General features: G+C 41.0%; 1 protein-coding gene across 1 annotated transcript in view; it reads right to left on the bottom strand.

Annotated features, from left to right (window-relative positions):
- tnfsf10l (TNF superfamily member 10, like) overlaps window positions 1–6,930 on the bottom strand; it is a 38,788-nt gene extending 31,858 nt beyond the window's left edge. Inside the window, exon 1 of the mRNA XM_010902753.5 lies at window positions 6,402–6,930. Coding sequence (XP_010901055.1) covers window positions 6,402–6,629 — 228 coding nt within the window. The 5' untranslated portion in view covers window positions 6,630–6,930. The remainder of the gene's footprint in view (window positions 1–6,401) is intronic.
- Between the last annotated feature and the right edge of the window lie 6,783 nt (window positions 6,931–13,713).

Below are 13,713 nucleotides of genomic sequence, written 5' to 3'. Positions count from 1 at the left end.
TGTAACAAAACTCTGCCTGACCCAGGGGGTTGCCTGGAGTTTGAATGAAGAACACTGCTTGGTTAAACTTATGTAGCAGTTATGTACAGTTATGTAGCTTAGCATGGCTAATGGCCCCATTAGAACCACTGTGGTTTGAGTTAGTGATTGAATTGACCTTGTTTATGAGTTCTGCAGTGTGCTGTTGATAAACAGAGATAGTTAAAGTGAAGCTGTTAGTAACGTATTCATGAAGAGGACACGCACAGACTCACACAGATGTTTAACGCACACACACAAACACTGCGTGAGGACTGGATATTTACGTCAGAGCATCGGAATGCTCATTAGGATGTGTACCCAGCTGCGTCTGTGTTTCATTTCTATTTGTAATATGTGCTGATATAAATGGACATGATTTCTTCTTCCTTCTCACCTGTAGACTGAGCTGGAACGCCACTTCTCTAATTCCATTTCCATTTTTATCTACCCCTCCCTCCCATTTTGCTCAGCTTTCTCCATGATTCCTGATCCCTTTCTCCTCTGCCTCCCTCTCTTTGTTTCATCTCCTTCCTAATAATCTGTCTGGAGTTTTGGGAACCTTCAAATTCCTCCCTGACGGAGACAGCTATCCTCTTTCCTCCCATTTAATAATGGAGCTCTGTGATTAACTGAAAGCCTATACATTGTTTTTTAATGTATTATGTTGTGTATAACGCATTTATTCTAAACATTTTACACTGGGGTTCCATAGCGGGAAGCAGGATACTGGGAGCTACCCCCTAAACTCACTCACTTTTTACAGAGTGAGAACATATTGATAAACCAGTAAATAATAATAACATTTTATTTATAACATCAGCCTGGAATAAAATGGAACTGTTGAATATATGCTGTACTATGTATAAATATGTCTTCCCAATAGCCATTTCTGTTCTATTTGTATGACCATTAATCAAAAGTTGTGTGTGTGGTGATGAAGGCCATATTTACACCAAGTTACATCACTTCAAAGCGGATGCATTTTTATACTGAAACTACTCAATGTACCCCACAATGTACTAAATATAGTAATAAAACTTTTAGCTACTGTTAGTCCTAAGTAATTTTGTAAATTCCAAAGATATCAGTCTATGCCCTGCTCCAAAATGTAACACAAATGTACACCCACCAACACACACACAATAAAAAGGTTTTTGTATAGCCAGTTGCTCAAGACACTGACGGCTGGGGGAGAATGAATCGATAACTCAGGGTTGGTAACGTCACTTGGCAGAGTAATCTTTATTTAGACACAGAAAATCCCCTCATCCTCTCTCCCAGTTTCTCCCTGTTTCTCTCTGGCTCTCTCCGTCTTTGTCTCTCCCTGTCTCTCTCTCTCTCTCTCCCTGTCTCTCTCTCTCTCCCTGTCTCTCTCTCTCTCCCTGTCTCTCTCTCTATCTCTCCCTGTCTCTCTCTCTATCTCTCCCTGTCTCTCTCTCTATCTCTCCCTGTCTCTCTCTCTCTCTCCCTGTCTCTCTCTCTATCTCTCCCTGTCTCTCTCTCTCTCCCTGTCTCTCTCTCTCTCCCTGTCTCTCTCTCTATCTCTCCCTGTCTCTCTCTCTCTCCCTGTCTCTCTCTCTATCTCTCCCTGTCCCTCTCTCTATCTCTCCCTGTCTCTCTCTATCTCTCCCTGTCTCTCTCTCTCTCTCTCCCTGTCTCTCTCTCTATCTCTCCCTGTCTCTCTCTATCTCTCCCTGTCTCTCTCTATCTCTCCCTGTCTCTCTCTATCTCTCCCTGTCTCTCTCTATCTCTCCCTGTCTCTCTCTCTCTCTCCCTGTCTCTCTGTCTATCTCTCCTTGTCTCTCTGTCTATCTCTCCTTGTCTCTCTCTTTCTCTCTGTCTCTCATACATTTTAATGTGCTGTAGTTATGCCCCAAAAGGCAGAGCTTTTGGCGAGAACAAAAGATTTAAGCAATAAAATAAAAAGACTCCAAGACATCCCCTATCCTCGTCAAGGGCATGTGTGTGCTACAGAGGATTTCATTATAAACTGGCATTCGCCGAATCAGGAAATAACTTATAGTTCTGAGTTTCTAACCCCCCTCGCACAATTTTTGTGTGTGTCACTCGGAGTTCCTTTTCCTGCTCTGAAAACGGTGTAACACGAATCCCCAATTAAGCTCCCAAAACCCTGAACGAAAACAGAACTTGGCGGGCGGCCTCCGGAGACTAAGCAGGGAAGGGGGTAAAAAGACAGAACGGAGAAAGACATAGTGAGTAGAGAGCAACGGAGGGGGAAAAGGGAGGGAGAGAGAAAAAGAGAGAGAGAAGGAAACAGAGAAGGAGAAAGTGGAAGAGAGAGAGTGAGAGATAAAATGTGTGTGTACCTTGGCTGAGGGGAATGTGTGGGAGGTTTATATTAGTAGCTTTAAGGGAAGCTTCAACATTAGCTGGTTGGATCTAACTTTATGCCTAAGTGGCTATTTTTGATGAGGGGCCCCTTCGGAATCTTAAGAACCTCAGAAGAGCCGTCACGAAAGCATGGGACAAGACAAAAGGAAGAACACTTGAAACAGGACAGACTCTCTAAAATACACATACTCATATATATCATGCGGGCAAAAAGAAAGGCCACAAACCCACACACACAGGTTGACCTATTGACCACATAGAGCCTGAAAGAGTAAAAACTAAAATGTAAAACAGTGCCATACATTGAAAAGAGCAGTTCCACTTGATTACCAACCACACACACACACACACACACACACAGTGGCACAAAAGAAAAGCCTTAAAGGAAGAGCCCCAATTCCACCCCCATATGACTCAATGGGAATCGAGGGGGCCACTGATCCCAGCACAAAAACACGCACACACACACACACACACACACAAACTCACAGGGAATAGCCTGGTAGGACTCTTTTAAAGAACGTAAACAATAATAAAGGCAGACTCAGTGAAGTGTGAGGATAGGAATGCTAGTACCACACTTCTTTCAGCTTGGACAGATGTTGACAGCCAAGCATTCTGTCTCAAACAGCCTATTTTAAATAGAGTGCACAACTTTTGACAAGGGTCCCAAAAGTTGATACACACTTCTTTCACTTGTTGACAGCCAGCCGTGGCATCGCATTTATTTGGCCGAGTTCAGTTACTGGACGTGGCCTCCAGGAGTGAATCTACTACTTGGTTGACATGCATGTTGACACACAAGACAGACATCCTCTACTCTTTCTCCCTGTCCTCATCTCCTATTTCCGCAGAATTAAGGTCCATTTGTAAGGCGACCAGCTGCAATAAGACAGTGAATATGATCAACAGTATTTTTACACAAATGTTCACCTTCCTATTACAGCTGGTTCCCCTTACAATTTCATGTTGACCCTCCCCCCTGAAAGAAATGCTTACATTGTGTTCTTGTTACTTTCTCTTCATTCTTTGTATTTCTCCCTCTCTTTCAAGCATGGCCCAGATGTATTATTGCTGACTTGGCTTCCTGACGTGTGTTGACATACTGTACTTGTTGACGGACTAGCATGTTGACATCATTTCCTGTCAGTATAGCAAAACCCCCCTTTCTTTCACTCTATCTTTGTTATTCTCATTTTCCCTGTCTCCTCTCTAATCTCTTTTCTCCCCCTCTTTTCTGACAGTCTTTTCCTCCCTTTCTCACTCTCTCCTTGTCCCCCCAACCCCCATCATTCGGACACTTTCTTTTTCTCCCACTCCCTGTGCCTCCTTCTTTCTCCACCTTTCTCTTTTTCTCCCTTTCTCCTTTTCTCCCTATCTCTCACTCTCTCTCTAATATGTATTTTCTACCTCCTTTTCTTTCTTGACTGTGTGTTTGACTGGCTGGTTGACACAGGTGGCAAACCTTGAACACATTACGTTCATCACAGGACACTCTATACCACCCTAAAGCCAGTTCCCACAAGATAATCCATCATTGGTTCATTTTTTCCTGGTCAGTTTATGTGGTTCTAGAAAACAATTTGCTTTTTAGTAATCTTTACTATACTGATAATAGAGAATGAGAAAAGGGAAAACTAATTTCCATAATTACAGAAAGAGACAGTAGTTTTTCTTAATCATGTTAAGAAAAACTGTGAAAAGTGAAAAGCTTTACTGAAAGTCTGATACTAAACACTTTCTACTGTTTTCCTACAACCATACACATACAGCTCCGGAAAACATTAAGAGACCACTGCACCTTTTTCTTTCCAATCCAAAAAAGTCAAAAAGGAAGGTTTTGAGTTAGGAACAGAAGGGTTAAAATTAAGAGACCACTGCCAATTGAACGCTTCTGTTCCTCACTCAAAACTTTCCTTTTCAAAATTTTTGGAAAGGAAAGAAAAAGGTGCAGTGGTCTCTTAATATTTTCCAGAGCTGTATTTAAAAAATTGTTAACACTTCCTTTATTTACCAGATGGGACTTTTGGGACTGTTTGATAGGTGCAGCAGATTAAGATGGTAAATGATTAAGATGTTATTGACAAAATCAGACACAGAAAAGACATTCAAAGAGAATTCAAACAGTATTTGGACCCATGTCTGTTTTGGAAGAGCCCACTGTGCTGTCATGATTTCCTGTTAGACAGACAGAAAGGCAGACAGACAGAAAAAAAGGAAGGCAGAGAAATGGACAGACATATTTGTTGGAGGGAGTGTCTGATATAATGCTGTATATGTAAGCAGTTCCAGCATGCCTCCCAAATCACCCCAAATTCCCTGTTTAGTCCACTGCTTTAAACCAGGAATCATAAGGAAGAGTGTTCCTTTGAAGGATGTTTCTGGCAATTCTGAACCATTCTGGGTTGAAGCAATCTATCAAAGTGCAGTGCTGTGTAATGCCAAACAGTTTAGCCTCATATCACTATTAGTGTCTGTCAGTGTAATAACTGATTACTTGTGAGGTAAAAACTAAGATGGGACTTGAGACCGAAATGGTATGCTTGTGATTATGCAATTAAGATACATTAAGGCCAAGTGATCATGTATGTCCTCCTCACTGACAAGTGTTTTGAAACTTTGAAACTCACCATTGTAGTTCACTCTAGATGAGTGTCTGCTAGACAGTGAAAAATATGAATAATGATGATGGCATTGAGGCTTTCTTTATACAGTATCAAGACTGTATAATAGAATTTGAGAAAGTATCCTAAAATGAGTATGGAATGGATAGACCTCAGCCCTCTCTAAATATCTAAAACACTTTGAAGAGCTGTCTACTTCCTTAGTCTACAGCACCGCAGTGGTTCCTGACCATGAAATTAGAATGAATCTGTTCCACCCATTGTAATTCTATGTTGCTGAATCGTTTGGGGCCAGGACTAACAACCCTGCAGGGAGTCTACATTGAATCGTTGATTATCGTCCTTGTCGACAATCAGTTCTACTCACTCCTACGTGAAGGGCACTTTGTAGACTACAAACAAAATGATTCTCGACCACCCTTGGAGTTGGGATGAAACAGAAGAACCTTAATTTTCATATGCAAGCACTTACTGTCAAATCTGCTGTCAAACCTGATAACATGTTATTTAATATAAGAGGTATCCCACCTCAATAACAAGCTATTAGAGTTGTCATAACCGTAATACATCTATAATCACATAGTTGTTATAGTTTATTTTTAAAAGACTATAATTAAAAAAACACATCTCACAAGATGTGACTGTACTAGATTTAGAAACGGCTAAAGGATATTAGGAGTAATAGCCTATCTGATATAGTAAGAGACATTAAAGGGGAACATGACGTTCTATTAGAGGGTTTTTTCAAAAGTTTTTTCATAATTAAAGTGAGGCAGGGTTGCAATGGCAGACATTGCCGTCCAAAGAAATAGACATAATTGACTGTAATGTACTTCATAAAGATGAATCCCTCTAATTCGCTCCCCGTAGTTTAAGTTTTCCCTGCCAGAACAATTCATTTTTGTCTTCAGACCTACAGACCTGTGTTTGTCTGATTGTATATCTTTATAAATCTGTTTAAATGTGAATACCATGTTCTTCACGTGATACCTGTATATGTCTGTTGGAGTTGGTCTTGAAGACAAAAACCTAGGGTGATTGCTCCGCAACGTTATGCAGACTATGTTTGCTATTACCGCAATAAGGAATAGGCAACCTGAAACTGTTATCAGTGTAGGCCTACATGATTTAGCTGTAAATAATTTAAAACAAACAACAAGCACATTTCCACACATAAGCCATACCAGAAACATTGCTTTGTTGAGATTTCGGTTTTCGTTTTTTAAACCGTAAACTTCCTCCAAAAAGGGGTGGAATATCAGCAACAAGTCTGGTCAAGTAGTCATTTCCCAACACCAACAGTGCGTTGCACACACATTTCGAAAACTCCAATGTCAGCATCCAAGTTTCGTCTCTTTCTTTTCCTAATTTCACCAATTCCCCTAACTAAAACAAACTCCTTACCTGTGATATCGACATATTCAGGTAGACAAAAAGTCCAGTTGTCGACGCTATCTGCAGAACAACCACCACAATCACCACCATAGCCACCCACATCTTGGACGGAGAGGAATCGCGACGCGCGTTGGCCGAGGGCGCCGCGGCGGGGACCATCATATAGGTGGTGGATTCGCTGCTGACGCTTCTGAAGTAATCCTGCTGCTGTTGCTGAAGGCTGGTCGGCGTGGCCATGGTGGCATTCCCGATGCATGAGCATCCGTAAGAACAACAACGAAAGTCGCTCACGGGACGTGTTAATTAAATCAGGTTCTATAGATTAGCTGCTGCTCGTATAGACTACATGTGCTCTCCCGATTCCGAAATTGACGATTTCATTCAGATTTGACGTGGGAGGAGAATTGATTTTAAAACATTCGAAGTCGTTCATCTAATTCCTTCTATTCCTCTCGGGCCCCACCAATGTCTGGTTGCGCGAGCAGGGAATGTTGACTGGAGCAAGCCAAGTTCCAGACTGCCTCCTTCGCTCGAGTTACTACAAGACATTGCTGCCTGCGTGATGTGTTAACCTCTTCGTCGCCTCCTAAATAATAGAATAGAGTCTGAGAGACAAATACAAACGAGAAAGAGAAAAATAATAATGGACGACAACTATTTGGCCTTAATTAACTTTCGGGGTTACGCTTGTGGTTCACTTAAAGCATGGTGACATCTTCAGAAAACTGAGACTTGTATTTTAACTTTTCAGAAAACATTACACATCGTCACCTACTCAATTGCCTATATCCGAATATATATTTTAATAGGATCCCTAGCTGTTTAAAGGCAGCAGCTACTTTCCCGGTCCACCAAATCATAAAACGTGAGATCATTTGTATTATATTTTAGCAACAAGTCATGAGAGGGTGTGCTATGGTCAATATACCACATAAGGGCTGTTATTACACATGACGAAATGCAGAGTGACTGGATTCAGCCCAGCTGGTACGCACCTACAGTGCCGTATTGCAATTATAAACCTCTTACAAACACAATTACAGATATAAGTATTTTATTTTTTACCATAGCTTTCAGTCAATTATCATTCAGGGCTAAATACACCTGTTATTTTATTTTTTCAAAAATGACACTTTACTCTAGCACTTTAGACTTGAAATATGGTTAAAGTGTCTGCTATATTTATTCTATTCATATCTGGTAAACCATTGAGAAATGACAGCCCCTTTTGTATGTTTTGTAAACAAATTCACTTTTTTATAAAATATGCTCTAGTAACACTATAGTTGCTCTAATATCTATTAAACTAACACAGTAGAAAAATTTGCAACTTTGTGGTAATATGACCGTAAAAATTTCAAAACAGAATATAATAATTTACAATACATTTCATTGGGTTCCACATTATTTCAGTTGTGAGAACCTCTAGAAAATCCTTCTAGGAACAAACAAAGAACATCCAATCAGCAGCAGTCCTGTGTGTGAATACAGCTTGTTGATTGGATGAAAGAAATTGACAAGAATGTGGCAAGTAAACAGGCAGGCACATAATAATAATAATTTCAATATTTGCATAGTACAACAGAGATGTGCTGAAAGATGCTGGAACGCACCACTTGTCGGTTCTTGTAACAGATGGGCGGTTGCATCAGACGAATCATACAGGGATTCAACATTGGGTGAAAACCAGAAACCCCTTCAATGGGCATTCGACCACTAACTCTGAACTCCGAAACTGAATTTGGAGCAAGAATTATTAGTCCATTAACCTAATTTGCATGGTGTCAATGATACAGTTCAGGCCGGTGGTAGTGGTGTAATGAGGTGGGAGAGTGTTGTTTGAACGCCACTACATTATTGCTGACCAGGTGCATCCCTTAATGAATAGAGTTTACTTTACATCAGATTAATAGTTCTGACAGGATCATACAACGTGTCACCAAAACAGGTTTTTTGTATTGTCTAGGAATGGGAAGACGGGGAAAGAAAGAGAAACATGGAAATAGCAAACATGATGAGGAGAAAGATATTTGTGAGATAGGGAATAGAGGTGCCAGGGAAGGAAACTGAGAGAGGTATGGTTGAAATGACAAACAAGCAGAATCTTTACCTGATGTTCCCTATTTGGTCCTTGGTCAAATGTAGGCCTTGGTCAAAAAGGGACCTATTTATGACCAAAAGTAAGAGGACAGCAAGTTGGGTTTGCCTAAGTAGCCTATGTTGTCCCCAGATCTCAACTAAACAGAGCACACGTGAGATGAGATGGAATGATCTGTTCCTAGCATCAATATGCAGAAGTCTAGTCGGGAACAACTCGGGGGGATGATATCATGTCAGTATGGACCGAAATCCTGTGCAACGTTTACCGTAAAATCCATGCCCTGAATAATTCAAACAGTTTTAGAGGCAAAGGGGGCTCAACCCAGGTGGGTATATATAATAAACCTGACAGCTGACTTGATGTTATTGCTGAAAGCTTATGGTTACAACAAAGCTCATTTTAATTATATGTTTTATTTTATCCATGGAGAGTTAAATGTTATAATGTTTTTTACTTAAACGTATTATTTATTTCTCCTAGAGATTATTCTTTTGCACCCTGTACATCTCAAACTAAACATTTACGGTAAAATAAACAACTATCATCTTTAACACTCAATTAAGATATATTGGGATGCAATAAAAAAAAACAAAAGACACAGAAAAATGCTTTTAGCTATGTAAATACAGTGGGGAGAACAAGTATACACTGCCGATTTTGCAGGTTTCCCTACTTAAAAAGCATGTAGAAGTGAGTGTCGGAATCTAAAACAAAAATCCAGAAAATCACATTGCATGATCTTTAAATAAATAATTTGCATTTTATTGCATTTCATTGCATTACGTAAGTATTTGATCATCTACCAACCAGTAAGAATTCCGGCTGTCACAGACCTGTTCATTTTTCTTTAAGAAGCCCTCCTGTTCTCCACTCATTACCTGTATTAACTGCACCTGTTTGAACTCGTTACCTGTATAAAGACACCTGTAAACTCCAACCTCTCCACAATGGCCAAGACCAGAGAGCTGTGTAAGGACATCCGGGATAAAATCAGCCCAGAACTATACGGCAGGACCTGGTCAATGACCTGAAGAGAGCTGGGACCACAGTCTCAATGAAAACCATTAGTAACACACCGTCATTGATTAAAATCCTGCAGCGCACGCAAGGTCCCCCTGCTCAAGCCAGCGCATGTCCAGGCCCGTCTAAAGTTTGCCAATGACCATCTGGATGATCCAGATGAGGAATGGGAGAAGGTCATGTGGTCTGATGAGGCAAAAATAGAGCTTTTTAGTCTAAACTCCACTCACCGTGTTTGGAGGAAGAAGGATGAGTACAACCCCAAGAACACCATCCCAACCGTGAAGCATGGAGGTAGAAACATCATTCTTTGGGGATGCTTTTCTGCAAAGGGGACAGGACAACTGCACCAGATTGAGGGGAGGATGGATGGGGCCATGTATCGCAATATATTGGCCAACAACCTCCTTCCCTCAGTAAGAGCATTGAAGATGACAACGACCCAAAACACACAGCCAGGGCAACTAAGGAGTGGCTCTGTAAGAAGCATCTCAAGGTCCTGGAGTGGCCTAGCCAGTCTCCAGACCTGAACCCAATAGAAATCTTTGGAGGGAGCTGAAAGTCCGTATTGCCCAGCGACAGCCCCGAAACCTGAAGGATCTGGAGAAGGTCTGTATGGAGGAGTGGGCAAAAATCCCTTCTGGAGTGTGTGCAAACCTGGTCAAGAACTACAGGAAACGTATGATCTCTGTAATTTCAAACAAAGGTTTCTGTACCAAATATTAAGTTCTGCTTTTCTGATGTATCAAATACTTATGTAATGCATTAAAATGCAAATTAATTACTTAAAAATCATACAATGTGATTTTCTGGATTTTTCTTTCAGATTCCGTCACTCACAGTTGAAGAGTACCTATGATTACAGACTTCTGCATGCTTTGTAAGTGGGAAACCTTGCAGTGTATCAAATACGTATTCTCCCCTCTGTACCTATAGCAATCTTTACTATCTATCTTTATTTTTGTCTCTTTTGAATACTGTTTCCAGCTGTTGTCGTGTCTAAGGTGATCAGAGCCGCTTTGACCACTGTTTGTCACCACTGTTTGTCACAAAGCTCTGCACATGTCTTTTTCTACCTAGGCATGAAAGATAAATGATGCAGGAAATGCGAATCCCTGACAGCCAAATAACCTTGTTAGGCTGAGACTTCCATGGTAGACCTCCCCACTCCCTCCTCTTTTAAAATATTTACGTATTTTCACCACTGCTCAAAACTTTTAGAACACCTCAATCTTTCCCGTTTTTATTGAAATTCACACATTTTAATGTTTTAATTTACTCTGAAATGAATGTACTCTGTTCTTTTGTACACATGACAGCTGTACACACTCTTGGCCTTCTTTCTAAGATGTAAATCAAATTTTGCTAGGAAAGATCTTCCAAAACACTGTTGCAGATGTTCCACCACATGTGTTGCACTTGTAGGTTGCATTGATTTCACCCTTCTGCCTAGTTCATCCCAAACCAGCTGGATGGGGTTTAAGTCTAGAGACTGTGCCGGCCATTTCATGATTTGAAGCCTCCCGTTTTGTTATTTTCTTCCAAGGTAGTTCTGACATAGTCTGAGGGATGTTTTGGGTCGTTATCTTGCTGTAGGATGAATCCCTGACTAACTAGGCATACACCGGAGAGTATTGCATGGCGCTGCAAAATGCTGTGATAGCCCCATTGATTCAGGGTGCCACTCACTCTGTGCTAGGCGCCGACTCTGGATCCAGTAAAAGAGCCCCAGACCATCATGGCTCCTCCTCCATGTTTGACAGTTGGTGTCACACACTGATGAGCCATCCTTTCACCTACTCAATGGCATACAAAAACCCTGTGTGATCAACCAAAGTTTACCTGTCCACTGGTGGTGCTTCAGGACCCAAGCAAGCCTCTTTTTTTTATTTTGTCATCATAGCATTGGCTTTCTTACTGCAACTCGATAAGTCAAAAGTCTTCTCTTCACAGCTGAAAGTGTGACTTGCTTACTTTGACCAGTGTAAAGCTGTGCTTGAAGATGTTGTCCTGTGAATGTAACGAGGACGCGCATGGAGGACGCGCGCCACCCCTCCCGACGTGGTGTTCGGTGCGCGTCATCGCCGGCCTTCTAGCCACGCCGCTCCTCCTCCCACGGCACTGTCCTGTCTTGTTATTGCACACACCTGGTGTCCATTCCCTCATTAGGTTGCCTATATTAGTTCCCTTGTTTCTGGGCGTCTTTGTGTGGTATTGTTCTATGTTCAGTGTTCTGTATTTGCCTTGTGCTGTGTGTTTTTGCGCTTGTGCGTTATTTGAGTTTTGCGTGCCTTGTATTCTGAAGAACGCAATACATTTACTTTCCCTGCATCCCTGCATTCGACTCCTTTTCTACACACCTCTAGACACACTGTTACAGTGAACCCCCTATAACGAAAGCTTTTGACTCAGAAACATGTATTCTGATTCTGTTGTGGCTTTGGGTCTGCCAGACCTCTTCCTGTCAGAGTTTCCTCCATTTTAAAGAGCATTTTTTAATGGTGTAGGAAACTGCACTTACTGACAGCTTTTTAGCAATTTCTCTAAAAGACCAAAACTTTTAAGGGTTATTATGGTCTGTTTGTCATACTTTCTTAATTTTCCTTTTCTCACCATTATGATAACAATATTGTTGGTACGGTCAGACCTAGTGCCATCATGACGTGCACTCCCGGTTCCCATCTGCAAACAAACACATCCCAGACTTGTTGATTGTGTCTTGTCTTTCATTGCTCGCACCTGATTCCCCTTTTCTCATTATGTGTTCGTATAAATGTGGAATGCTAGTCCTGTGTTGTTTGTTATTGTTGCTCTATGTGGTACATGTACGTGGTGAGTTTTTCATTTTTGCTGTTATATTTCAGCCCTTTGCTTTATTCCTGTTTATCTGTGTATTCTGTGTTGTTTTTTATTAAATATCAATTATCCGAATGCAAGTCAGCCTGCTCATGGTTCCTCCTACACTACCACAATGTTACAAATATACTACTTCCTGCCACACAACCCTGTTCAAATAATACTTTGTCTGGGTTTGTAAGTCTGGGTTTGTATGTAATTAACAAAAGTTGGGACACCTGTATGAATTATCATACATTTTCAAAGCTTAATTTACTTCCTTTGCTGCAGAAAAGTTGTACGTTTTTAACCCATTACTTGTTCCCTAAAAAGGCCTTTTTTTTAAAGTCCGACATGTACATTATTTTTCCGTTTCAGGTCATCCAATTTTTTTTCTTTTTTTTCTTTTCTTTTACCTCTGGCAGTTTAGTGCTTACCTTTGTACCATTTCAGGTTATTCAGTGGTTCTGAAACATTTGACTGGTAGTGTATATGCACTACCGTTCTAAAGTTTGGGGTCACTTAGAAATGTCCTTGTTTTTGAAAGAAAAGCAAATTTTTTGTCCATTAAAATAACATCAAATTCATCAGAAGTACAATGTAAACATTGGAAACGGTGCAAATGACTATTGTAGCTGGAAAGGGCTGATTTTCCAGATAAGGCCAGCATCCTGGAGTTGTCTCTTCACTATTGATGTGGAGATTTGTGTTAAGTGGGTACTATTTAATGAAGCTGACAGATGAGGACCTGTGAGGCGTCTGTTTCGCAAACTAGACACTAATGTATTTGTCTTTTTGCTCGGCTGTGCACTGGGGCCTCCCACTCCTCTTTCTATTCTGATTAGAGACAGTTTGCACTGTTCTGTGAAGGGTGTTGTACATATCGTTCTACGAGATCTTCAGTTCTTGGCAATTTCTCGCAAAAAAGATTTGAGACTGATGGAAACCTGTCCTTTGGTCATTTTTGGTTCCAACCACATTGTCTTTGTGAAAAGTAGAATAGGTGAATGAATGGTCTCTGTGGTTCCTCCCATGAAGCCTGGAGGAAGATGTGTGATGGTGTGGGGGTGGTTTGCTGATGACACTGTCAGTGATTTATTTAGAATTCAATGCACACTAAACCAGAATGGCCACCACAGCATTCTGCAGCAATATACCATCTCATCTGGTTTGCGTTTCATCTGGGACTACCATTTGTTTATCAACAGGACAAGGACCCATAACACAACTGTGTGAGGGCCATTTGACCCAGAAAAAGAGTGATAGTGCTGCATCAGATAACCTGGTCTCCACAATCATCTGACCTCAACCCAATTGAGATAGAATGCCAAGAGTGTGGAAAGCTGCCAATTGTTTGGTCACTAA

Source organism: Esox lucius, chromosome 24, assembly GCF_011004845.1.
Source record: "Esox lucius isolate fEsoLuc1 chromosome 24, fEsoLuc1.pri, whole genome shotgun sequence".
In the NCBI taxonomy this organism is placed as follows: domain Eukaryota; kingdom Metazoa; phylum Chordata; class Actinopteri; order Esociformes; family Esocidae; genus Esox; species Esox lucius.
This window is presented reverse-complemented; position numbering and strand designations above follow the sequence as displayed.